This window comes from Acomys russatus, chromosome 6 (genome assembly GCF_903995435.1).
Source record: "Acomys russatus chromosome 6, mAcoRus1.1, whole genome shotgun sequence".
In the NCBI taxonomy this organism is placed as follows: domain Eukaryota; kingdom Metazoa; phylum Chordata; class Mammalia; order Rodentia; family Muridae; genus Acomys; species Acomys russatus.
The window spans coordinates 68,067,521-68,093,151 of NC_067142.1; the positions used below are offsets into that span (position 1 = coordinate 68,067,521).

Consider the following 25,631-nt stretch of genomic DNA (forward strand, 5'->3'; position numbering starts at 1 on the left):
GAAGGCTGAAGATGACAAGCCTGTGGTCATTGCCTGCCTTTCTTTCTTTGCTGTCTCCTTTAGCCAGTGCACCCCAACCTCTCCTGGCTAGGCCAGCTCTCCTCTGGTTCCTGGCCTCGGCTGAGAGACAGGCCTAGTCTGTCCAACCAGCTTTCTTTTCTGGTCTCAGGCTCGTGCACTCACAGAAGGGACAATCTTGGGTTTGCAAGGTGGGAGGGGGAGGAGCAAGGGAAGGATTCAGGTAGGGGGTGGGGGTAAAGAAGAGGCATGGGAAGAGGAATGAAGCCAGAGACTTGGGCACTTGGTGGTCTGAGGAAGTTTCTTCAGGATTAGACAGGATTAACCTTTGGGTGTAGGTCTGTTTGAACAACACAGGTGAGAGTGAAAGACTGGTACAGAGGGATGGCTGGGGCAACCCCCTTCTTCAGACAGCGTGGTAGAGTGGGATGAGAGGGCTCCGAGGAGACAACCCCAATATGTAGCTTGAGGGTTCACAGCTGGGCCTATGGAGCAGTCGGAGCGGTCCCCTCAGGTTTATTTGTCCAATCCTGTCAACTTAGTTTCACTCAGTTGCTTCGTTCTGTCTTTCCAAATCTCCCCCTAAAAATACCACCCCCACCTCTCCTCTCGCCCTTCCCTTCACCACCCCAGCAACACCTCCAGGGCTTCCCATCTCTCCCAGTCTTCCTTTTTCCAGTGAGCTCAGTAGTAGGTCTCCTTCTCCACCCAGCCTGTTAGAGAGATGGGATAAAGGTAGCAGTAGGAGCACAGAAGGAGGCAAAAGGTCAACCTGCCCCAGGCCTTAAATTGCTGAGGTGAGAGGTACTGAGCAGCCTAGGGGAGGAGGGGGAAGAGCAAAGGGAAGGGGCAGGCACCATTCTGCCTCCTAGCCTGGTGGGTGGGCTATATGTTTTGAAAGGGGGAGGGGAGGGGACAAGCCTGTCTTCAGGGGAGATTTGTATTCCCTCAGCAGATGCTGGAAATGCCTCCCTTCCGGGCCTCTCAGGTAACTCATATCTAAGGAAGCAGCTTTCCCGCTGGGGCTACGAAGATTGACAGCCGTAACATTTGTTTTTAGAAATCAGATTTCAGATTTTATGTGATACTGGGCCCATTAGAAAACCACACACACACACACACACATACACACACACACACACACACACACAGTCACACAATACTGGGCCATTCAACACTGGGTGTGGTTTGTAGGCCATCCATGTCAACCCAGCAAATGATCAAAAAATATTTCTAGGGAAAATAAATCATCTCTTGGTTGATGTGTGGCAGACAGGAGGCCTGTGTTCTGGCACCAGTCTGTATTCCTTGCCTAACGATCCTAAACAAATAAATCACCTCTGTGCATCTTTTAAAATAAGCAAATGTGGAGGTGGTTAGATGACTTTGAAGGGACCTTCTAGTCTGATGGTCTGTGACTCTATATCAGCACTTTTCAACCTGTGGGTCATGACCTCTCTGAGGGTCAAATGACTCTTTCACAGGGGTCACATATCGACATCCTGTATATCAGATGTTCACATTACAATTCATAACAGTAGCAAAATTACACTTATGATGTGTCAACAAAAATAATTTTGTGGTTGGGGGGTCACCACAACACGAGGAACTGTATTAAAGGGTCGCAGCTGAGAACCACTGTTCCTGTGGAAAATGGAGGCTTTGAAGAACCTTGTTAGGCTACATGGGATAGAGGATCAGAAGAGAAGAGGACAGGGTGCGCATGCGCAGGGCTCCTGTGACCTTAGGCCAGAGCTGTCTGCGGAGCGGAAGTGCTTACCTCCAGGATACCGCCGTAGAATGAGCTTTCGGACTTCATCATAGATGAAGATGAGGAGACTGTAGGGAAAGGCACAGAACCACCAAGTGACCCTGGAAGCAACAGAGGGAAGTGTCAGGCGCCTCAGAGGCTGGCACAGCATCACAAAGGTGGAATTAAAGTGAAGCAGAACCTGGGTCCAAAAGGGGACCAGGATTTCTGTGTTGCCACCACTCCCTCAGCCACCTGGAGAGACACTCACTTGAGTGGGTACATGCGGAGCGCCACCCCCATACCCGGGCAGTAAGACAGAAAGGCAGCCAAAGCCGTCTCTTCTAGGAGCCCAAAAATCAGGATCTTGTTCCTAGAAAGACAAAGGGAAGAAGGCAGGAGCATTGTGTGAGGGTGTCCGGAGGGAGAGCTCCTGGGGCACCCCTGGAGGTGGAAGGGAAGGCAGATAGAAACGGGAGGGAAGGGATCCTCATCCAGATCCTGGGCAAACCTCTTCTTATGCTTAATGTAACCAAAGGGAAAATAATTTACTTCGTCTCTCTCTCTCTCTCTCTCTCTCTCTCTCTCTCTCTCTCTCTCTCTCTCTCTCTCTCTCTCTCTCTCTCTCTGTGTGTGTGTGTGTGTGTGTGTGTAGTGATGGCTGGACTCACTTTGTAAACCAGGCTGGCCTCGAACTCACAGACATCTGCCTGCCTCTGCCTCCCAGAGTGCTGGGATTACAGGCATGCGCCACCACCCACCCCAATCCCCAGCTCAAATAGTTATTTCTTATGTAACTCAGTGTCAGAGGTGTAGTCATCAACAAGGGCAACACATAATATTGTTATTGTCCCAGGTCCATGGGCTGGGAAAACATCATCTTCCCAGCAGGATGTCTTAAAAGGCTCCTCTGGGCAGAGCCCATGGGTGCCTTCTACCTCTCAGCATCTCCTATGGACCCAGGTGGCTGCTCATCACAGACACTGAATGAAAAGGATGTTTGCAAGATATGTATCCCAGCCAGTGATTGCTCCTGTGTCACCACACAGGAAGTGGTTGACATATTTGCTGCGTCAGAATTTAAAAGCAGGACAGACCAAAGTTCTGAGGGCAGTTCCTAGAGTCAGACTCCTCATGTCTATGACTAGCTTATCCACTTCCTGACTCTGGGTGATTAAAGAAAGGCTTAATTTCTTGGGGCCCCATGCTGCATCTCTCTCTATAATAAGAAGGGGGAAAACCAGGTTTTCTTTCGTTACATAAAGCATGAGATGATGTCTGAAGAGGACATAGAGTAGCTCATCGCTCCTCTTCTGCCCAATCCACATTTTGATTGATTTTTGTCTCCCACGTTACACTTGTTAATAAGTGATAACTATATTAAAATTTATTTTAACTATTCATGGGATCTAGGCAGAACTGGATTAACATGCTACCACTGTCTTCTTGGGGTTTGCCTAAGAATGACCCACTAGAAAACCTGGCAGATCTCCCAAGCAAGTGCCTGATTTCATATGGCTTTTGGGAATGTTGCTGAGGGTATCTCTGAAGACTTTTACCTGTGCAAAGACAGAAGGTGAGGCCCTGGTACCCTGAAACTGCCTCTGGCCTGGTGGCTTGTGGGTGTCAATACTCCCCTCCTGTGCTTAGCCAGGGTCAAGCTGTTTCTTATCTGCCTCTCAGAGGGCTGGCTTAATCAGTCTGGTTCCACCTCTGCCTTCCTGTGGCATCCATATGCTGCCTTCTAAGTAGCTGGTACAGGACGGTGCCTAATTTCTTAGATTCCCTGGGACAAAGTTTATTTGGGGGAATATTGGTCTTTGTTTATGGTAGGAAAAAAAAGGGGGAGCCTGGCCCCTTCAGTTCTCAGCCTCAATCTATGTTAAAAGCACAAATGGGCGTGGTGACAGATGTATGACAAGTGTGCTACTACAATGTGGGGTGGCGAGACCCGCCCCGAGGACCCTGACCAGCTGAATGACCTTATCACTTAACCTTGGGAGACTTCCTGCACCCACAGTGTGCAGTGGTCCCCTCCTGGAGGATCTCTTGTGCGATTAGAGTGAGGCATGTGGTGCCCCACTGCAGGAAGGCCTGAACATGCCCCTGGGTAGATGCAGCACCACAGGATAAGTGTGATACAACTGGCTACCTGTCAAGTGCTGGTGCGTAGGACAGGAGCCCTGACCCTGGATTTAGAACTGGGCAAAGGATGTGGCCAGGTGCCATTCACATACGGAATGGAAGAGGGTAGAAGGAGGAGGGGTGAAAACCAGGAAGATGACTGTGAAGGTGGAACGCCGTAGCAAAGTTACTTTAGGAGCAATGCCAGAACGCAGTAGAATGGGTCTTGCCGTTCTGTCCTCATTTCCGGTCTCTTTCAAAACCTGGCTACAGGTATGTAGGTAAGTTATGACAGCCAGATACTTCCACAGCAACCTGGGGGGATTGAGGCCATCTGGTGTTGGGATCCTGGCCTGTATGAGTGGGTGAGCATGTGTGGAGGACGCTGCCCAGGTGGTAGGTACTGCTAGTGACAGGTGCTCACTTCATGCCCTGCTGGAAGACCGAGTTGCGACGGGTCTTGCAGATGATGAGGTCAGCCCACTGCACAACCACGATGCTGGCAAAGAAAGCCGTGTGGCACGTGAACTCCACCACCTTCCGCTGCTCATAGGTCTGGGGAGAAGGCAGGCAGAAAGAGGTGAGGTGTGAGACAAAGGGGTGACCTTACCGGCAAACGCCATGCCTTAAGCAGTTGTTTAATGGACAACCTGGCCCTAGGCTGCCCCTGGCCCATTGACACCAGGGCTTCAGTCCCTCCCCTTGTCCTTTGTGTCAGCTTGCATGGCCCCACTCACCCACTCTTGTCCATAGCTGTCCTCCAGGTCGTTGGTAGTCCGATCATCCCAGTCAAGGCGGATTCCCAGCAGCCGTGATGGCAGAAAACCATTTTCTGCCAGTATCACAAAGTAGGTGAAGAAGCCGCCTAGAGCCTGGATCATGCCTGAAAGTGGGTTGTAAGCAAAAGGTAGGATCTGAGTAGAGAAAGAGGCAGGAAAGGATCACCCCTTGAGGGACAGAGATGGAACTCTCTAGCTCTCAGGGTGCTGGACTCTTTCCTGAAATTACACTCCTCTCTTTTTGTTGTTGTTTTGTTTTGTTTTGTTCTTTTGAGACAGGGTTTCTCTGTGTAACAGAGCCTTGGCTGTCCTGGAGCTCTCTCTCTCTCTCTGTAAACCAGGCTGGCCTCAAACTCACGAAGGTCCTCCTGCCTCTGCCTCCTGGCTATCACTCCTCTCTTTCGGGCACTAGTAGCAGCCTTTGGGGGAATCCCTTCAAGCCCCTGGCTCAGCGCACCAATCTGTCCATAAGCCATGCTGATAAGCCTCTCGTTCACCAGCTTGTCTGTCTGGGAGTTTCGTGGCTGCCGCTTCATGATGTCACTCTCGGCTGCTTCGTATGCTAATGAGATCGCGGGAACCTGCGTACACAGGGCATGGGGAGGAAAAGGAGTCTGAGGAGATCTGGGAAACAAGAGCAGCAACTGTTCCGTGATGAGACAACAGAACGTAGCGCATCGGCATCTAAGACCCTGTTGTCACCAGGGACGTAGCTGAGGGGGTGACATGCGCTTGGCTTCCATCCCCAGTACCACAGTATGGTGGGGAGAAAGCTCCTATTTTCCTCCAGGCCAGTGCTGATGTGCAGCCTACTGGTCAGGGTCTCTGGTCAGATGCCCCGAGCAGCTCCTTTATCTGTAGCTCACCCCACCCCTGTTCCAGGTGACTGCCAGACCTGACTTGACTCTGCCCTCTGGCCTCACCATATCTGTGCCCAGGTCGATGCAGAGGATGGTCACAGTGCCCAGGGGGAGGGGGATGTTGGCAATGATGAACAGCAAGAAAGGCGTGATCTCAGGAATGTTGCTGGTCAGGGTGTACGCAATGGACTTCTTCAAGTTGTCGAAGATCAGGCGGCCTGTGGAGAGGTTCTGAGGGCATCAGGGAGATTAGAGGGACCCTCCCCACCCTAGCCCCTGAGCTGTGGCCGGCTGACCCGGCTGCTCATTTCTCTATGAGGAAAGTTTAAAGCTAAAGCAGTATGGAATCTTAGAGAGAGAGTCAGAGAAACCAGAAGGTCTGGCTTCAGACATCCTGGGTGTGTCACACAGCCCACACAGCCTCCTCACCCTCCTCCACGCCTGTCACGATGGAGGCAAAGTTGTCGTCGAGAAGGATCATGTCGGCTGCCTGCTTAGAGACATCAGAGCCAGAGATGCCCATGGCGATGCCGATGTCAGCCTTCTTCAGCGCGGGGGAGTCGTTCACCCCGTCACCAGTCACTGCCACGATGGCTCCCTGGGGAGAAGATGCCAGTGGTGCTCAGGGACAGAGTCCTTGTCTGTCTGGCCCCGCCTCTGCCTCTTGCTGTCTTGCTCACCTGCCTCTGACACCCCTCCACAATGATGAGCTTCTGCTGAGGGGAGGTCCGGGCAAACACAATCTCGGTGTGGTCCCTGAGGATCTCATCCAGCTGCTCTGACGTCATGTCCTTCAGGTCCGAGCCGTGCACAACACATGCCTTGGCTTCTCTGGAGGGTGGCAGGGGCAGAAGAAGCTGACTATCCATACTCGACGCCGATCCTGCTATGCCTCCCTGCCCCCTGTGTGCTTTCGTTCCTCTGTCAGATGGGACTCCACTATTGCTTCTGTGACTCTGAGTTCTGCTATTTCTCTCTGAGGAGGCAACAGTACATCCTACCCGTGCTGTGTCACCCAAGCCTAAGTGCTGTTTGCCAGGCATATCCCATCTCTATAGCAACCCTGCCATGTGGACAGCATCTCAATGTCATAACTGAGAAAATGGAAGCTCAGGACTGCAAGATGTTTCCAAGGTGACACAGCTCGGCAGTGACACAGCCTGGACACAAGCTTGTCTGAGGAACTGGCCACTGAGCTGTTAAAGAAAATACCTAAGTCTAAGGGTCCCAGAGATGCTGTCCAGATGTCCTCAAGGGACACTCGGGGCCTCTGTGGGAGAGGATGTGTTGACCAGGAGCAGGGTCTTTGTAAAGGCCTCACCTGGGATTGACTTGACTCACGGGAATGTTGAGCCGGGCTGCTATGTCCTCCACCGTCTCATTACCCTCTGAAATGATGCCCACGCCTTTGGCAATGGCCTTGGCTGTGATAGGGTGATCCCCTGTCACCATGATCACCTGAGAGGAAGGAGAAGACAGAAAAAGAAATCAGTGTTGTCCCCACCCCCCCATTCCTTTCCCCAAATTATGTAAAGTTAGACTACTAGATGTCTGAGGTTGGTGAATCCTATCCAGGATAGTGGAGGCGTGTGTGTGTGTGTGTGTGTGTGTGTGTGTGTGTGTGTGTGTGTGTGTGTGTGTGTGTGTTTGGTGGTAAGGACAAGAGAAAGTGGCAAATTGTGTTGGGTGCAGAGATCAGCCAAAAACATCCACGGCCAAATGACAGGTTAATAAGGATCCCTTGGCAGAGGGATCTGTGTTCTTCCCCAACTCTGTCTTTCTGACTCTCTCTCTCTCTCTCTCTCTCTCTCTCTCTCTCTCTCTCTCTCTCTCTTTCATTCGCTCACTGTGTGTGTCTCTCTCTCCCTGATCCTCTCTGGGATAAGATCTTGAGGTCTGCAGCCCGAGGTGGCCTCAAACTCACAGGGCCCTCTTGTCTGTGCCTCTTAAATGCTGGGATCATGTGCACACATTACCATGCCTGCGCTGTCTGGGAGATTTCTTTAGGAGTTTGGATACGTGGGAAATGAAGCAGCCAGAGCCGGGCCAGATACTTCTGTTAACAGCTTCCCCCTCCCTCTTTCTCCTCCTCCTCTTTCTCCTGTTATTTCATGTGTATGCATACTTTGTCTGTCTGTTTGTCCTTGTACCATATATGTGCCTGGTGCTCTTGGAGGCCAGAAGAGGATTTCTAACCCCCTGAATGGTTGTGAGTCACCATGTGGGTCCTCTGAAAGCACAGCCAGCAGAGTGCTTTTAACTGCTGAGCCCCCTTACCAGCCTTTAGCGGCTCCCTTTGAATACAGTTAAGAAGACCAAAGTCTTGTGAGGGGCACAGGAACCCAGAACAAAGATTTGATTTTCCAAGCATGTCAAGTGACCACTGCCGCAGGGCAGTTGCATAGAGTAAGGCTAAGATGGAGACGGTGTCCAGGTACAGGCATGCTCATCTGCTTTTCAACAGCCACACACAGTACGGGAAGAAGGCAATTCTTGCCTTAGCCAGGATAATTAACGGTGTTGACTGTTGCAGACTAGACGGAGTGGGATGAGAGGGTGTAGGCCTGGGAAGAGGCTATTATCAGCCTAAAGTGATCAGCGAGATGAGGACAGATTTGCATATGTGGGCTTGTGGGAAGAAGTCCCACAGATCTGAAGCAAGACACACCTCGTCAGGCCCCACTGCCTTTTCTCCCACCCCATATTACTAGCCTGAAACAATCTGCAAAGAACCCTCCTATTGAAAAGCAAGAGTCTCTTCAAACCTCTTGTACTTAACTCTCTAACTTATTGAAACCCTTCACTCTTGGTTTCTGCGGCTCCTTTATCTCTGCCCCAATGGTACTCCTCCCCCACTGCATGTTCTTTCAAGCTTCCTCGGGGTGGCAGAATGGAGCCCAAGTACTGGCTTTGGACAGGAACCTAAGTTTAAACATTGACCTTCACCAGCCGCTGGACTTTAGATGAATCAACTTTCTGCTTCAGCACAATGCAGGGGTGGGGGTGGGGGCTGCCCCACATCGTTCCAGTCTGGCCTTATGTAGACACTAAATAAATGTTAGCTGCGTCCTATCACCCCATGCCCCGCGCTTCCCCCCAACCTCCCTGCACTGGCTTCTCCTCCTCCTCTTCCTCAGAAATGTTGGTGAGCCAAGGGTTTCCTGCTTTACCCTTTCCTTGACTCCTGTTTGCTTCCTGGGCAATATAGTAAAATATTCTAATAAACATTTAGTTTGTACTCGTGTGCTAATGAGATTTAAACCTCCAGTCCTGACCTTCTTTCTTAGACTCTAAACTCTATTGCAACTGTTTCTTAATGCTCATATTCTCTCTCCCTCTCTCTTTCCCCCTTGTCTGTCTCTCTCTGGGTCTCTTTCTGTCTCTGTCTCCCACCCCCCCACTCCGCTCTGTCTGTCTGTCTGTCTGTCTCTCTGTTCTTACAAATGCTGCAGGCTTAAGGTCCTAGCTGAAACCCTCCAGCTCCTCTCCTCTTTGAATGCTGCCTTCTCTACTCACTCTGTGCTGTCCTCTGCCATATCTTTGCACCCCATACCCGCCCTTGCTCATCAAGTTCTCAAAATGCCTCTCAAATGCAACTATGTGTCTTCACTGCCTTTATCACTGTCTTGCTCAGACCCTCAGCCCTTGCTTGGACTATCGTGCACCTTTTAATCTGTCTCCCTGTTTCCCTGACTTCAGCTCTTTCACAAAATCCAGCCCATTCTCCATTAAGTGGCCTTAAAGCTGTATCTGTGTCCTTCTGTGGCACACAGGAGAAGGCTCGGGTCTGGCATGTAAGAGAAATCCTTCCAACTGGCCTTGACCCAATGTTTCAGTCCTAATTCCCAGGGCTCCCCATCATCTCTCCCCTGCTGATCTACACACCTCCCGATAGTGTGGACCTAGCCGGGCACGTACTGTTCTTGCCCTGACTCCTCTTCCTTTAGAGGCTACTGAATCCTCTTTAGCCTTCAAGGCCCAGGTCAAATATCATCCCCTCTGCTAAACCCTGTCTAGTTCTCTGAGCAGAATTAACAGCTCCCAGTTGGTTTTCCACAGAGTCCTTGCCCAGCCTCTCTGCTATTTCTCATCATGCCGAGAGGCACCTGACTGGGCAGAAGGAGCATGGCTCCCAGACAAGCCAGCTGCGCTTCGTCTTCTAGTTCACCTCTTACCAACAGTTCTATTTTGGGGAAACTATTTACCTACTCTGAGTTTCTATGTGTTTGTTTTTCAGTGTTGGGGGGTGGGTGGGTCATAACACCTATTTTCCATACTGAGTGCTTATAGCACTCAAAACTCACACACACGAACAACACCAAGTCTCCTGGTGTGATGGCTAAGAAATAGACTGCCTAGTTTCAAATTCTGACTTCACAACTTACTAGTTATGTGGCCTTGGGCTTGCTATGTTGTGCCTCAGTTTCTTTCTCTGTAACTGAGAATATATGGGGCACTTACTCAGAAGGCAGCCTTGCTTACTGCTTAGTGTCTGGTGCATGTAAAGCATTAAAATAGCCTATTATTAGGGCATTGACTAACAGGTACTCAACGACCGTTATATGATGTGCTTAGAAGCATCTGCCCCCCCCCCCCGAGAGATCTTGAGATGTGGCCGAGATTCATCTTTGTATCCTCAGAGCCAGGCTGAGTTGCATTGTTCAGGAGGAGGAGGAGGAAGAGGAGAAGAAGGAGGGAGCAGTAGCAGCAAGTGATGGAACAGGAATTGGTAACCAGAAAAAGGATGTCAGGGACCAGGTGCCCAATGCACAGTTGATAAGCAATATATATATTTGCTGGATGAAGAACAAACCAAGTAAACACAGTCAGTGAGAAGTGGCTGCTGTTGGCAGGAGGGGAGTCGTGAGTGAGAGAGATGAATCCAGGGGGTGAGCCCGTTGGGATAGACGAGAGCTTACTACTCTCATTCCAAATGGATGGGCTGGGCAGCAGTGGAGCAGCCACATAGCCATGTACCCATACTAGGCGTGCCCACCGATGCTTGGAATGAGAAGGGAAGGGTGCACACAGCTAGGGCCGTGAGCTGGGCTCGATGATAGGCAAGAGCAAAAAGAAAAGGTGAGGGCTCTGGTCAGGTATGCACCTCTCCTGCAGGGGGACAACTTCTCCGTGTCAGCGGGGAGGACGCTGCCAGGAGCCTGTGTCTCCTCAGGACAGCAGCCACTGGAGTCAACCTCTAGCACCAGGCATGCAAGGTCAGGGGTCTCGGGTGGGAAGGAGGCCAGTACCTTGATGCCTGCACTGCGGCACTTGCCCACAGCATCTGGCACAGCTGCTCGGGGTGGATCAATCATAGACATGAGCCCCACAAAGCAGAGCTTCTCTGTGGGAAAGTTCAGCTCATCCGTGTCAAACTTGAAGCCCCGAGGAAACTTTCCAGAAGGCAGGTTCAGCTGACAGAAGCCTGGGGAGGAGCAGGAGGGAGGAGTCAGAGCAGCAGGGTGGCTGTCTAGTTGCCTCCAGAGACGCTCCTGCTAGAGACACTGCCAAGGCTCAGGAACCGCATTCCTAGGCCTGCTCACCCAGCACACGTTCCCCGAGTCCTCCCAGCTCCATGTAGGCATTTTGAAAGGCGTCCTGCATCTCCTTGTCGAGAGGGATCTCCTTGCCCTGTACCAGGATGGTGGAGCATCGGTCCAGGATGCGCTCTGGGGCTCCTTTCATCACTAACACATGGCTCTGGGGGCTGTCTTCTCTCTCATGGATGGACAGCTGGTGAGGGGAAAGGCAGTTACAGAAGGAGCCATACAATCTTGGTGGCTCTTTTGCTTAGCACAGGGTCCGATAGCAGCTGCTGGGGAGGAAACCTTCCTTAATAATATAACTCTAGGGCTGGAAAGATGGCTGAGGTTAAGAGTGCTGACTGCTCCTCCAGAGGTCCTAAGTTCAATTCCTAGCACCCACATGGTGGCTCACACCCATCTAGAATGTGACCTGTTGCCCTCTTCTGGCCTGCGGGTGTACATGCAGGCAGAGCTCTGTATACACAATAAATAAATAAATAAATAAATAAATAAATAAATCTTGGGGCTGGAGAGATGACTCAGAGGTTAAGAGACCTGGCTGTTCTTCCAAAGGTCCTGAGTTCAATTCCCAGCAACCACATGGTGACTCACAACCATCTGTAATGAGATGTGGTGCCCTCTTCTGGCATGCAAGCACACATGTACACAGAATACCTTATAAATAATAAATAAATCTTTAAAAAACTAAAAAAAAAAACTTAAAAAATGTAACATAATTCTAATCCATCAAAAATTGTCAACAAGCTGGGCGTGGTGGTACACACCTTTAATCCCAGCACTTGGGTGGCAGAGGCAGGCAAATCACTGTGAGTTCAAGGCCAACCTGGTCTACAAAGTGAGCCCAGGACACCCAAGGTCAGAGAAACCCTGTCTTGAAACAAAACAAAACAAAACAAAAAGCAAAACAAAAGATTGTCAACAAAGGATAAACTATGTGGAGGGTGTCCCAAGCCTTAAAATCTGAGAGTCACTTCCAATTCATTCAGCAAATGGTCAGTAAGATCAGTTAGGACAGGCATTGTGCTGGTGGTTGGATAGCTTTCATTAGCATCCCCTGTTCCTCAATGACCCGGCTATTCTTGGCATTAACTGGTGCCTAGAGGCTGAGGGATACTGTAAGAGAGTTATGAAAGTTTGCTTTCGTTATCTGGATGGCGATGCTTGGGGGACGTCTATTGGAGGAAGAGAAGAGAGGGTGACAGGTTGCATGTAGTAAGGTTTGTCAGTTAGAGCATGGTGGCAAGCAGACATGTAGCCAAGCCAGTTGCCCTGGGATTGAGGACGGAGTGGGAGAACACATGTTCCTCAGATGCTCCCATTCCTTCTTTCTGTTGAGGCATCTCCGTTCACCCACCCTCCCCACTTTTGTGTCCTGGCTCCCCACCCCCCCATCTCTCTCTGTCCCAGCAGCCCAGCCAGACCTGATATTTGTTGGTAGAGTTGAAGGGAATCTCTGCCACCTTAGGGTTCCTGTCCCTCATCTTCCTCACTGAGCCACAGGACAACTCAATGCACTTGAGCAGCGCAGACTCGGAGGCATCACCAGCCGTGTCCCTCTGCCAGGAGAAAGTAGAGTCCAGTGTCACAGTCGGGGAGGGAAGGGAGAAGAGGACAGAGGAGACAGGGTGTCAGTGGAGGTCACCAGGGCAGCTACAGGATGCGAGTGGGGAAGCTGGGCACCTGCGAGGGCATTTGGAAACATCCCCCTAAGACATCAGTGTGCACTCACTGGCTGTCCCCCTACCTTAGACACGGAGATATTCTCCTGCCCAGCCTTGAAGACAGCACGGTTGCAGAGGCCAGCAATCCGAGATAGGGCTGTCCACGTGGGGGACCGTTTGTCAAAAGTGGCCCCTGGGAAGAGATGAGAGAGAAAGCTTGGCTCCCCACTAGCGTGTTTTCACACCCTGGTTCCCCTCTTCTATGAGGGCCCCTCAGGACTGTCATTTCCCATCACCCTTTGTGGAGCACCCAATCACCAGATTGATCTTCCGTGGTGTCGGCCTCGTGGATCTGGTTGTCAAACCACATGTGAGCCACGGTCATGCGGTTCTGGGTGAGCGTGCCCGTCTTGTCTGAGCAGATGGTGGATGTGGAGCCCAGCGTCTCCACCGCCTCCAGGTTCTTCACCAGGCAGTTCTTCCGAGCCATGCGCTTGGCGGTCAGTGTCAGGCACACCTGGTGGACAGAGAGGAGAAGACAAAGGGCTAAGTCTAGAGGGACAGGTGTCCAAGAGACCTAGCAGGAAACAGAGACGGTTCAACTTTAGGCACACAGATGAATTCCTAGGTGTCTTTTTGGTAAATGCCCAGAAGAAAGTTGAAGATATCTGATTCCAGGTCAGGCCCAAAAGACGTGTGAGTCACCCACACAGAAGAGACAACAGAGACTGCGGGAGAAAAGGGGTTTCTTTGAGGACAACAAAAAGGTTGTGGCTTGACAGCCATTGGGTAGCTGTGAGGACAAGGGACAGGAGAAGCAGGGTGGCGACACATCACAGTGGCTGATGAAGGACAGAGTACAAGAGGGAGGACAGACATATCTGTTTCAGCAGCGGAGTTAAGGATGGGAGCTGAGAAATGCCAGTGGGTTTGCTAGTTAGTCACTGGTGACCTTTGAAAGAGCCTTTATAGCGAGTGAGACAGGACAAATCCCAGACTGCACCAGGAGACAAGCTCACAGATGGTGGGAACATGACCACGACAAACCCCAAAAGAGAAATTGGATGCTCAGATACAGCCCAACCCAAAAAATTCCAACCTAAAACCCCAGGCACGCATTAAACAGTTTTCTGCGTGCAGCATCTGCTATGTGACTGCGGGGACTTGAAGGAAAGAACATTGCTGCTGAAAAGCAATAAGCAGCCGTGTGTGTACCAAACTGGGGGAAGCAAGGACAGTGGCTGTGGTGGCAATGCATCCCGATCCACTCACAGTGACAGTGGCCAGAAGCCCTTCAGGCACGTTGGCTACGATGATGCCGATAAGGAAGATGACCGCTTCCAGCCAGCTATAGCCCAGGATGAGGGACAGCACGAAGAAGGAGACCCCCAGGAACACCGCCACCCCTGTGATGAGCTGGATGAAGTGCTCAATCTCCATGGCTATGGGTGTCTGTCCCACCTCGAGGCCAGAGGCAAGAGTGGCTATGCGGCCCATCACTGTCCTGTCACCTGTGGCAATCACAATGCCCCTGGCAGTGCCTGCGAAAGAGGAAAGGGCGGGGAATCAGTGCCCTGGCTCCAACAAAATCATCACCAAGTAAATAAGCCAAAGTGTCAGATCCTTGAGGCTATGTTTAGCAAACTGGGCTTACCTCCCTGCATAGATCACTAACCTTAGATCTAATACAATAGCAAATTATTTTCTTTTAGATTTGGGCCCCAGAAGACATCTTGCAAGTAATACTAAAGCTCAAATTGAAGAGAGTCAATAAATGAAATTAAAAAATTGCCCACAACATTTTAGCAAATCGATCTTAGGATACTAGGTATTTTTCAAAAGCATAAACTGAAGTGAAGTACTTATTGATTTTTTGTTGTTGTTTTTGTTGTTCAGGTTGTTGCTTCTTGATTTAGTCTTAAGATTTTCTTGGGCTAGTAAGATGGTTCAGTGTGTAAGAGCATTACCTGCCAATCTTGGTGACCTAAGTTGGATCGTTAGAACCCTAGAACCTTGGATCCCTACAGCCTAGAAGGAGAGAACCAAATTGTGCAAGTTCTCCCCATGTGCACTGTGGCATGAGTGTTCTCACTTTCACACACACACACACACACACACACACACACACACACACACACTTATAATTATGAAAGATTTTTTTTTAATTAAAAAAAAAACAAGATCTTCCCAGTGAGGTATAAAGGAAGTGTGGTAATCTTGTGATTTACCTAAACTATGTGACATCACAGGAGTCTTTGGGAAAGGAAGGACGGTACTGTGGGAATAGCATGCAGGTGGAAGTCAGACAAATCTGGGTTCGAATGCCTGTTTGAACTCCTGCCTGGGTGTCGGGAGTCAGATGGAGAGAAGTGTGCGAAGCACTTTGACCAGCGCCTGTCTGTCACAAAGGAGACAAGCAACAAATGTGACTTCCACCCATTTCCTGCCTGCTCTCCAGAGCTAGCTGCTGCCTAAGCAGTAAGGACACCTTATCTGACCTTTCAAATACATTCAGTTATGGGAAACGAATGATAAATCGGAATCTCAGTGCATTAAAAATTTAGGACATGTAATGTGTAGTTGATTTGTATTTAATTCCAATTTGCTGAAGGTGGGAATCGAGCCCAAGGAACCAAGCTATGGAGGAGAAGGAGTATCAGGGAAGGAGAGGTGTGTGTCGGGACGCAGGAAAGTATTCTTTACCACCAGGTGAGAGGTCTGTGGTCTAGGTAAATCTCTCTCTCCTACCATCTCTGGCCCCTAGATTTATTCCCGGAGTCATCCTGAGAGCTCACTGGCTTGACCAGAGAGGGTACAGGTTGCAGTTTGTGCTTAGGCCCTGTCCTCAGGTGGTGACAGCTCCTAGAGCTCCCATCTGCCACCGGTGTTCATCGCTAGATGATCTGAGGAGGAAGAGCCAGGGCAGACGGCACACTTTGAGGGATTCCTTCCCAGCACGGCCTGTGTGGGTGATACAGCTGGAAGGAGAACGTGAATTTTCACCTGAAACTTTTCTTGACCCAGATCGAGTCTCCGATTTCTAATCAAGAGCTGAGAAAGGAAGTGGCCGGTCCAGAACCACAGGCCTAGAAGACCTCACTTGCTGCCCACACTCCTAAGGGTGGCATCTTGACTCATCGTCGGAAAGTTCTACGGAAGGCTTTCCGTCTGGGGATGGACAGAACAGAGAGCTTCCTGTAGAGAGGTGACTTTCAACAGAGTCCGTCTGCCCTTGGCCAGTGGCGTGCTCTCTGGAGATGACTCTTTCTGCAACATTCAGGGCCCTGTTCCCTCAGAGCCCATTATATGCAGAGCTTTTACTAGTTTCAGAAGTCAGACCTTTCCCTGCCTGTGGCTGGGCTGACGAGCTTTCTTGAGATGCTTGCTTCTCACCTTCCACGCAGTTGGTAGAGAAGAAACAGATATTGCGGGTCTCCAGGGGGTTCTCATGGGTGAACTCAGGGGAACGGGTCTGGGGCTCCGACTCCCCTGTTAGGGATGAGTTATCCACCTGAGGAGGAAGGGGTGTAGCGGTTAAACCGGCAGCGCCGGCAAGCAGCACTGTGCGCACACAGCTGTCTCCTGAGCCAGATCCAGCTACCCTCAATCTTCATGACAAGAAGGACAAAATTATACTTGCCCTCATCACATATTTATGGCCTTACTCAGCTTGCTCTGGCTTTGGGTTGGATGACCGACTCTTCCTGACTTTTATGTGTCTTTGGGTTATTTACATCACCCACAAGGCCTCCGTGTGTTCACCTGTCAAGTGGGGAAGCTTAGCAGGATCATTGTATCGCACAAGCCCAGAGGTACCACCAAAGCAGCATATGGCAATGCTACCTCCTGGAATACATCAGGCTACAACAGATAGCAGCCTTTATAATTACATCATTTTTTTTTTCCAGTCACCCTCTCTAGGTAGCCAGGCTGGGGTGACCTTGAACTCCTCATCCTCCTACTTCCACCCTCCACTTTCAGAGTGCTAAGATTACAGACGTGACCTGCCACACCCAGTTTCTTCACCTCTCTTACGTTAAAATTTTATTTATTATGCAGGGCTCTCTGTAGCCCCAGGCTGGCCTGGAATCTTTCAGAGTGAAATTAGACAGTGTATGTAAGGCGTCTGTGGTGTAAACAGTATTCAGTATACAACAACTATAAAGTGGCTCAATCGAAGAACTCCCAGGGCACAGTGTATTCCTAACTCACAGACACACAGAGGCAGCATGTTGCCATCATATACAGGAAGGAGGTTTTACGGGGAGGTACAGGAGAGGCCTTGCAATTGGGTTTCTTAACTTTTAAACTTTCAAGAGGCCCTCTCTTGACTCTGTACAGACTCACTTGCTCCAGGTGTGACCGCCTCACCTTGCAACCATGAGAAGAGATTATCCGGAGGTCAGCAGGGACACGGTCTCCACCCTTCACTTCTACCAGGTCTCCTACCACCACCTCCTCCGCATTGATCTGCATCTTCTCTCCCTCCCGGATGACCAGCGCTTGCTGTGGAAAGGCCGAGAGCCCCTCATGAAATGGTTGTTTCTACCTTTGCTCTCCATTCTGTTGCTCTCCCTCCAAAGGAGGAGAAGAACCCCCCATCCCCCTCCCCCCCACCCTCAACGCCTTCAGCAACACAACTGGGTTCTGGCGTGGAGAGCCGGAAGTGAGTTTTCTGCCCATCTTTCTTCCACCTCAGACCACAAGACAGAAGGAGGTGGACCATCTCTGAAACCTTATGCCCCAAGCTGGATGGAACCAGTCCTGGCCATCTACCTGAGGCACCATGTTCTTGAAGGAGTCCATGATCTTGGAGCTTTTGGCTTCTTGGTAGTAGGAGAAGCAGCCGGTGACAATGACAACAGCTGCCAGCACGATACCTAGATATAACTGGTAAGGAGAGAGAGTCTGAAGGGCGTGCCATTTCTCACCTTGAGGGGTGGGTATCACTTGGGATGAGCACCCACAGTCATCTTATGTGGGACCCCTAGTCTTCCTCTGAGCCCAGGCGTGAGAATGGTAGTAAGACATCTTTCTCTCCAAGCGCCTACCCCCTCCAGCCTTCTAACCCACACTCCTGGCATGGAAGGGGAAACGGAAAGAGTTCCTATGGCTCAGGATTTTCTAGGAGTGAAGACCCAGGTGGAAGAAGTACGGAAGGACTGTATCACTCATTGCTGACTGCATGTGTTGGAGGGTGCTTCACGGTTATGTACAGCAGCCTCACCTCTCTTCAGCCTGAGGTCCCGGGACTGTGATCGTGTCCCCTGAACCTTCCCCCTGAACCCCCATTTGGGGTTGAGAGTTGGATGGCAGAGCCATGAGTTAGACCAGGGTATCGTGTGTGTGCGCGGCTCACATTATCATTAGATGGTTCGTCCTCCATGGCAGCCAGGATACCATAGGCCAAGAAGCAGAGGAGTGCCCCAATCCACAGCAGGATGGAGAAGCCCCCGAAAAGCTGACGGCAGAACTTGACCCACTCAGGTGTCGTGGGTGGGGGAGTAAGGGCGTTGGGTCCATCCCTAGCCAGAATGTCCTGCGCTCGCTGGTTGGTGAGGCCCTAGGGATGAGAAAAGATGTAGAAGTGGGTGTGTGAGACACACCCGACCCTCACCACACCTCTCGGCATCTCGGAGACGAATGTCCAGCTGGAGGGAGGAAGATCTCCTTTGGTTGGAAGGTGTGGGAACACCAGGAGGGACCACACAGAGAAACTGGTATCTATAATGGGACTTGGACCTTGAAGACTAGAAAGGACCGTCTGGCTGTGACTCCGCCTCTGGTTATTCTTGGGTTGAAACCTGTTTTTGTTGGGCCGGCATGCATAAGCACACAGGAAAGATTGTTTGCCTGACCACCCTCCTCTCTTCCTGCAGATGCTTCCTTTCTCCAGGGCTCCCCGGAAAGCCCCACCGCTTTGACCCTTCTTAGTGTCATGTGATTTAAGCAATCATCTATCTCTTTCCAAAGAAAGCCTAGCCAGGATCTCTACTCTTAAGGCCCCAGGCTAGACTACAGGCCTCTTTCTGGACCCAGGTAGTCCCCCACGCTTGATTCTAGACTGGTGCTTGCTACACTGCACTGGAATTCTGTCTTTATGGGTTTTTTGTTTGTTTTGAAAAATTTGCACTGACTTGGAGCAGGACCTGCTTGTTACTGATCTTCATGTCATCCGTTCACATACTTTATACATGAATGTTGAGCTCCAGCTACATGCGTGACACTGGAAGGATCTAGAGATGAGCCAGATCAACAAAGTTCCCACTGACAGTTTAAAGAAAAAAACCTGCACAGTAATAAATACACTTTGATGCCAGAGAGTGGAAAACCTGTCATTGAAAACAAAGTAAGGTTAAAGACCGGGAGCGTAACAGTTTAGGAAGTGACATAAAGGGGTGGGCCAGGGGTATTGACACATTAAATTTTTTGTCTTTCTTTTTTCCCTTAAGACAGGGTATTGTTCTAGCTTGGACGTTGCTATATAGCCCAAGCTGGCCTTGAACTTGTGGCTGGCTTTAACAGTGTTTTCATTTGTTTGAGCCAGCATCTCAGTATTTTATCTAGAATGGTTGTAAACTCTTGGGCTCAAATGTTCTTTCTGCTTTAGCCTCCTAAGTGCTAGAACTTATGAGCATTTGGAAGATTTTTTTTTTTTTGAACTAAAGATTGAATTGAAGGCATCACACAAGCTATGCAGCTCTAATTGATTTGATTTTGTGGCAGGGACTCTAAGTTGTCTGCTCTGGCCTTGAATTTACAATCTCCCTGCCTCAATCTCCTAAACAGCTGCGATCACAGGTATGTGCTAGTGCCCCAAGCTCTGAGGAACAATTTAAAATAATTCTAAATGACAAGCCTGGTGGTTTGACTGTGGCTTGTCTTTGTTTGTATAATCCAGCTCATCCGAGGACAGCTCATGGTCACCCTGGGGAAGGGGAAATGGAGAAAGAAGGTTGGGCACACTTCGGAGCACAGGATTAAGTGAGGAACATGGGCCTGGCTACAAATCCAGCAAATAACCCTCTCTTCCTGACATTCCTTGCTTTAAAAAACAGGCCGACAACACCTGACAATGCCTGAGGATTAGAGAAATGTCCACACCACATCTTACTATGGAGCCACTGATGTAGCAGGAGCCAGCAAGCACTATAACAACGGGATGAGTCACCTTGCTGGTCCACATCCATCATTTCTGAGAGCAGTTGTTGAAGCGGAGCACAGAGCCTTGCCCCGGATCTGGGCCTAGGGTTCTAAGGAATTCTAGCTTCCAGTTACACAGGGAAGGAGGGGGGAGTCAGGGGTCCAAAGTCTATTTCAGGCTTAGATAAGTCTCTCACCTCTGGCCAGCTTCTCTCACTTGCAAAGAGCACTGTGTTTCCGTTTGGAGGCTCTCCCACCTCACGGCTCCACTCACCTTGGACAGATCCACTTGATATTTTCGGCCCAGCTCATCCAAGGACAGCTTGTGGTCATCCTGGACAAAGGGGAAATGGAGGCATTTTGGAAAAGGAGACTGATCACACTTTGGGGCACAGGGTTAAGTGGGGGGGGGGTGGGTTGGTAGGGGAGACATGGGCCTGCGTAAAAAGCTTCTTTGGATGCCCGTGGCTGTTGGTGCATGACTGCCAGAGCACAGCTGTTCCTCCTGGCCCTGGTGAAAGCACTGTGGTCCTTACCATGGCAACCTCCTTCTTCAGCTCATCAAGCTCCTTCTCCTTCTGTTTCTTCTTGCCACCCCCATTCTCCGCGGTGGTGGCGGCAGGCGAGTACTCACGCCCTGCCTGCAAAAGGAAGGGAAGGCCCAGGTCATCAGAGAGACTGGCTGGAACCTGTTCTCACCAGCCGTCAAGGTCAAGGATGTCCCCTCACTGGAAGCAGGGTGGTGGCAGAAGAGAATGGAAGGGCTCAGACTCTCACTGGCAGAGCTGACAGGACCCAACATTTGAGCTTTATCTGTTTACTGGGTGATCTGGGACTTTGCTAGATGAAGGAGAAAACACACACACACACACACACACACACACACACACACACACACTGGAAAAACACCATCCTATGTGATTTGAAAGAATTCCGAAAGTGGGCAGGGATTGTGTTGATGGGCAGGGTATCCTACAGGAATGTCTTTGCCTTGTTCAGAGAGGGGTGCTGTGTAGTCCTTGGAAGCCAAGAGGAGAAGAGGGGTTGGTGGTGGCAGTGGAATGGTAGGGGTGATGGACCGAGAGAAGCTAGGAGCGATGGGTTCAAGTATGTCTATCCAGTGGGAGCCCAGGGTATGCTCAGAGCCTTCAGCGCCTGCTTGGGCAGGCTTGCCTGAGAATAGACAAGGGCAACTCACAGAACTTGAAACCCCAAAGCACAACTGAGTTCCCTTTGTCAAGAAATGTATGTGAAAGTTTAAAGTCACGTAAGTCAGGGTCAGTCTTAGGCCGTCTGTGCAGGTCAGCTGGGTGTTTGTAATAGTGATCTTATGAGCTCCCCCCCAAGCCCCCCCTACTCCCTCTCATACCCCCCCCCCCACCGCTCTTCTCTTCAGAATCTTCAGAGCCACTTTAGGTTTTCAGAGTCTCATAGGAGCTTCCTGGTGGGGAGGATGGGAAGTCTTCGTTCAAATGGAGACCACCTTAGCAATGGGCTAAGTGGGGGGCTGGGAAAAGGCCTACGGGTTATGGACAGTATGCAAAATCCTGCCCTCTGTGTGCTTCTCCTCTTTCTTGGGGGGCTGTGGCCACCAGCCTACAGAGGCAGAAGGAGCAGAAAGCAAGGCGCAGAGCTTGGAAGATTAGGACGATGGAGAATGACCAGTCCGGGAACCACTTCAGGGAGAACAAAGGCTATATATATATTCCTTGGGGAGTGAGTAGGGGCCTTCCAGGATAGGTGTACGTAAGTGGTTGAAGCCAGGTACTTTAAGGATGCTTGGTTTGCATTTGGAAGCATTCTCCTATCATATGGACGGGGACACTGTACCTAATTATCCTATCGGCACAGGGAGGGGAGAGCTAGCAGAGAGCTGTGTCACAAACCATCTACCAAACGTGGTTACAGGCATCTATGCCTAAAGACACTCTCCAGATGGAGTCAAGCAGAGAGTAGGAGGCCCTGCTGGTAGGAGGGAGTCCTCTATGGAACACTAAGCTCAGGATGGCTATCCAGTCTAGGAGGGCTGCAACCTCAAACAGCAGGGTCCTTCCAACAGGCTCCACCAACATCTCTTCACCTCCTTCAGGACAGAGCGGGTAGCTAAATTTCTGCCTGGTCCCTCCGGCTCTCCTATGGATCCTAGAGGCTTCACTGAGCTTTTTAGGAGTGGGTTTTTCCATGCTATGGTTATGTGTTCTCCATAAAGAATAAATACCTGGTAGAAACCATAGCCCCTGCGGGTTTTGGTTTGTTTATTTCGTTTTTCAAGATAATGCATTTGAAGGGTGTTTTTGTTTTGAATGGGCTGGCTGCAAAGGAGAGTGGAAAATAGAGGTAGTTCTCATGACTCTTCTACCTCCACACAGACACCCTCCTTCCCTGTCAGCATCCCACATTATTAGAGCAGTAGGTTGTTTCGTCACTATCTCCCAGGGGCCACAGCTGACATTCTAGCAGGGTATATCCTGTGGGTTCTGGCAAATGTATATCCTGTATAGCATTGTGGGTCTGCCATTTGGCTAGCATGTGGCTGTGGGGCTCTAGCTCCTCAGCGCTCCAGGATGACGTATGTTCACTCATCAGAGTTAGCGAGATCTGGAGAACATGACAGATGCTGTGATCATAAGAAAAAAAAAATCATAAACTTAGCGCCTTGAGTACAGAGTTCTGTCTAGTGAAGTCAGGAGACAGTGTGGGCATGGGACACGCAATACAAGGTGAACACTTGTTTCAGGGTACCATGAGCTAGAAGGAGATGTGCTCTCAGAGGCTGTGCTGCTTAGACATGCTCCTTTAGGGAAAGTGACCGACACGTCAGACTTCCACCTCTGTTTCAAATATCTAGGAATCCAGTCTGGCCAAGCATCTTGGGGGAGACTAAAGTGGCCATCCAAAGGAAGTGACAAGGACTCTGAAAGACTACTACCTCTCCCTTCCCCAGGTGATGTAACAGGCTTCTTCTAATTAGGTGACTTGAAATGCTTTGTCCTTACTAACATCCTTGGTGAGGCAGGGATGAGCAGAGGTTTGGGAAACCACAAAGGAGTTGACTGCAAGAAAGTGATCTTCAAGGAAGACATAGGAGCCTGGGTAACCACGGAGGAGAGGTTTGGGCTAGAGGCCGAACAACAGAGCCCAGGGATATAAAGTGAAGTACATGAAAGTGAGAAGCAAATATTAGCTTCTGGAACTGGGAGTGGTGGTATGCACATCCATAGTCTCACGATTTAGGAGGTGGAGGCAGGAGAATTGGAAGTTTGGGTCTAGCCTGGGCTACACGGTGAGATACTGTCTCAAACAAACAAATACATGTCTCTGGAAAATATGCCGGCTCTTGCGTGCTGGTATGTTGCATGGTGGCTGATCTCCGCGTGGTGCCTTCTTTTCCCAGCTCCCACTCTCTTCTCCCTTAAGTTCAAAGCTTGGGACACACTGCCCTTCGCCACCCCCCCTCCCCGGCCTGGCACAAATCTCAGGCTCCACAGCCAGAAGCCTGCGGAGATTTGGGGCCAGTGGCTGCCCAAGGAAGAAAGAAAGAGGAAACGGGGACCCCCCCTCTGCCCCTCTGCTCTTCCCTCCCCTCCTCTAGCACAAGTCCCTCTCTTTGGTTCTTGAATGCTGAAGGAGAACAGAGAGTTCTTGTTGAGAAAGCCAGAGACTGGGACAGAGTGGGGGTAGTTGGAAATCAGCCAGCACTGCCCCCACCCGCCCCCCACCTCAGCCTCTGGAGGAGGCTTGGCTTCCTCCCACCAGTGCAATTCCTTCCCCCAACTCCCACGCTGCCCTTCACAGCAGCGTGGTGATGGGCTGGAGTGGAGGTCAAGCAGACCACCGAGTAGAGTGTCGGGGGTGGGACTGTTTTTGCAGAGCTTTCCTGGCAGGTAGGGCTCTGAGTGCCCAGCCTTGAGCGGCCAGACTTAAGCCAGCTTTTTACGTCAAACAGACCAGGCCAGCAGTGTCACTCACAGCCTCTAGGTTAGAGGTGCTACAGGTTATGGGCTCAGCAAGAGTGCTAGAGGAGACGGTCCAAATGGGGAAATCAAGGTCAAAGTGATTTTCAAGTAGAAAGAACCTTGTGAGCTGCGACTACCTATAGTCAAGCGGGTTGGGTTTGAGGGCATGGTCTCTTTCCACTTAGATGGAGGTAGGGCTTGCCTGACTTGATTGGCCCTGGCCTCTCAGAGGTTCTGTACCTCAGGTGCACCTGTACTTTTTATGGGGAACAAGAGATGCTGACATACTGCTGAAAGTCCCCAGACACTGTGTCTTCCTATGACTATGACCTCTTTCTCAGGGAAATCCATTGCCCATCAAGGGTGGGTTCATAGCTCTCACTACCCCCCAATCTGTGCCCTGCACTCTCGTTTGCAAATTCATCTGCTGAGACACAATGTAGGTTCACCCATGAATGCCTGCCCCACTACCAGCACACTATTATGAAGTTGTAGACACATGTACACTTGTACACACACACACACTCAGGTGCACTCATGCACACGCATGCGCGCGCGCGCACACGCGCACACACACACACAGGAGGGGGCATGTATGCATGCACTCTCGGGACTCTTTTCTTTAGTTCCCACCCTAGCTCTGGAATTGTGGTGTCCAGGCTCAGAGTTTTTCCAGCTGTTCAGCTTAGTGCAATAACATGTCCTTGCCTGACTCCTTCATGGGCCCCAAAATTGGCCCACAGCACCCCGTGGCACTGTCTTCCTCACATTTTGCAATGGCTTGTCAAAGGATAGCTGCCAAGCACAGAATATAAAGAGACCGGGTCACTTTTCTTCATATGGGAATTCCATTTCCAAGAATTGGAAGCCTTGTCCTTGCTCGCCCAGACATGGCTGTTAATCTTTTCCCTGGCAAATCCATTGCGTCAGAGCACCATGGGCAGGGGCAGTTCTCACCAGCCTTTGGAAAGGCCCCCAAAGCCTATGGCCCAGAGCCGAGGACAGTGTTGCTGGGGACATCTGGAGGGGTGTTGGGGTGAGAGCTTAGGGATACATCCCTGCTCTCCCTCCCTGTCTGGCATGCCTAGCTCTGGGAGCTGGTGCTACAAACTGCTTAGCGGCTCTGGGAGTGGGGTGTTGCACCCCTCCTTTCTAACCCCAGGCTTGCCTCTGTGCTCTGAGGCAAGGATCTCAGAGGAATAGATATTTTCAGTGGGTAACAAGGTGGTGGTGGCGGTAGCGGTGTGGGGGGGAGGGGCGGCGTGGGGGGACAAGGGTAGAACTAACAGTGCCAAACGTCCCTTCAGCTAGGAGGCTAGGAGCTGTAGTGAGAGAGGAGGGAGATGAGAGGTGGAGTGCAGGGAGATCTCGAAGGGCACTTGGATAGCTTCTGGGATAGTTGTGGGAGTGGAGGAGGGCAGGGTGGCCGCAGAATAGGGCAGTACATGGGCGCCTGAGCACTGTGGAATCCACATTCATGTGCAGCTGGGAGACTAGTTCCAAGTTCAAACCATCCCACTCAGTCAGCGTCTGGCAACCTCCCTCCACATCCCATTTCTACTTCGTCCGGTCCTTCGTCATCATCGTCATCTCCCTCACCCTCCAGAGAGTGGCCCCTGATTTGGGGGGGATACTCACCCCACGACCCATCTTGGGGCAGAGTGGCTGAGGGGGACCTAGGCTCGAAAGGTCACCAGGAGGATCCCAAGACCACACCGCCTGTCTGGGGCAGCTGGAGACCCTGGCAGACAGACAGAGACAGCCTGAGCAACAGGGTAGCTTTAAATAGGTCCC

General features: G+C 50.8%; 1 protein-coding gene across 1 annotated transcript; it reads right to left on the reverse strand.

Annotated features, from left to right (window-relative positions):
* Positions 1-233: 233 nt before the first annotated feature.
* Positions 234-25,631, reverse strand: LOC127190706 (sodium/potassium-transporting ATPase subunit alpha-2). Its single transcript, XM_051147884.1, has 23 exons — positions 25,476-25,631; positions 20,418-20,522; positions 20,156-20,215; positions 18,098-18,301; positions 17,515-17,628; positions 17,110-17,244; positions 16,132-16,249; positions 14,011-14,279; positions 13,057-13,255; positions 12,822-12,931; positions 12,499-12,633; positions 11,075-11,264; positions 10,781-10,956; positions 6,853-6,989; positions 6,212-6,362; positions 5,961-6,129; positions 5,595-5,749; positions 5,129-5,252; positions 4,630-4,775; positions 4,317-4,447; positions 2,040-2,141; positions 1,799-1,890; positions 234-731 (listed from the first exon to the last, which is right to left on the reverse strand). Exons 1-23 carry the CDS (start codon positions 25,485-25,487, stop codon positions 703-705), a joined length of 3,063 nt encoding a protein of 1,020 aa, XP_051003841.1. The 5' UTR covers positions 25,488-25,631; the 3' UTR covers positions 234-702.

Excerpts from the sequence above, each read along its gene's own strand:
- LOC127190706 (XM_051147884.1), bottom strand. Across the intron at positions 6,363-6,852 it reads GTGAGTCAAGTCAATCCCAG|AGAAGCCAAGGCATGTGTTG; the intron begins GTGAGGCCTTTA and ends GCCACCCTCCAG. Across the intron at positions 4,776-5,128 it reads CATGGCTTATGGACAGATTG|GCATGATCCAGGCTCTAGGC; the intron begins GTGCGCTGAGCC and ends ACCCACTTTCAG.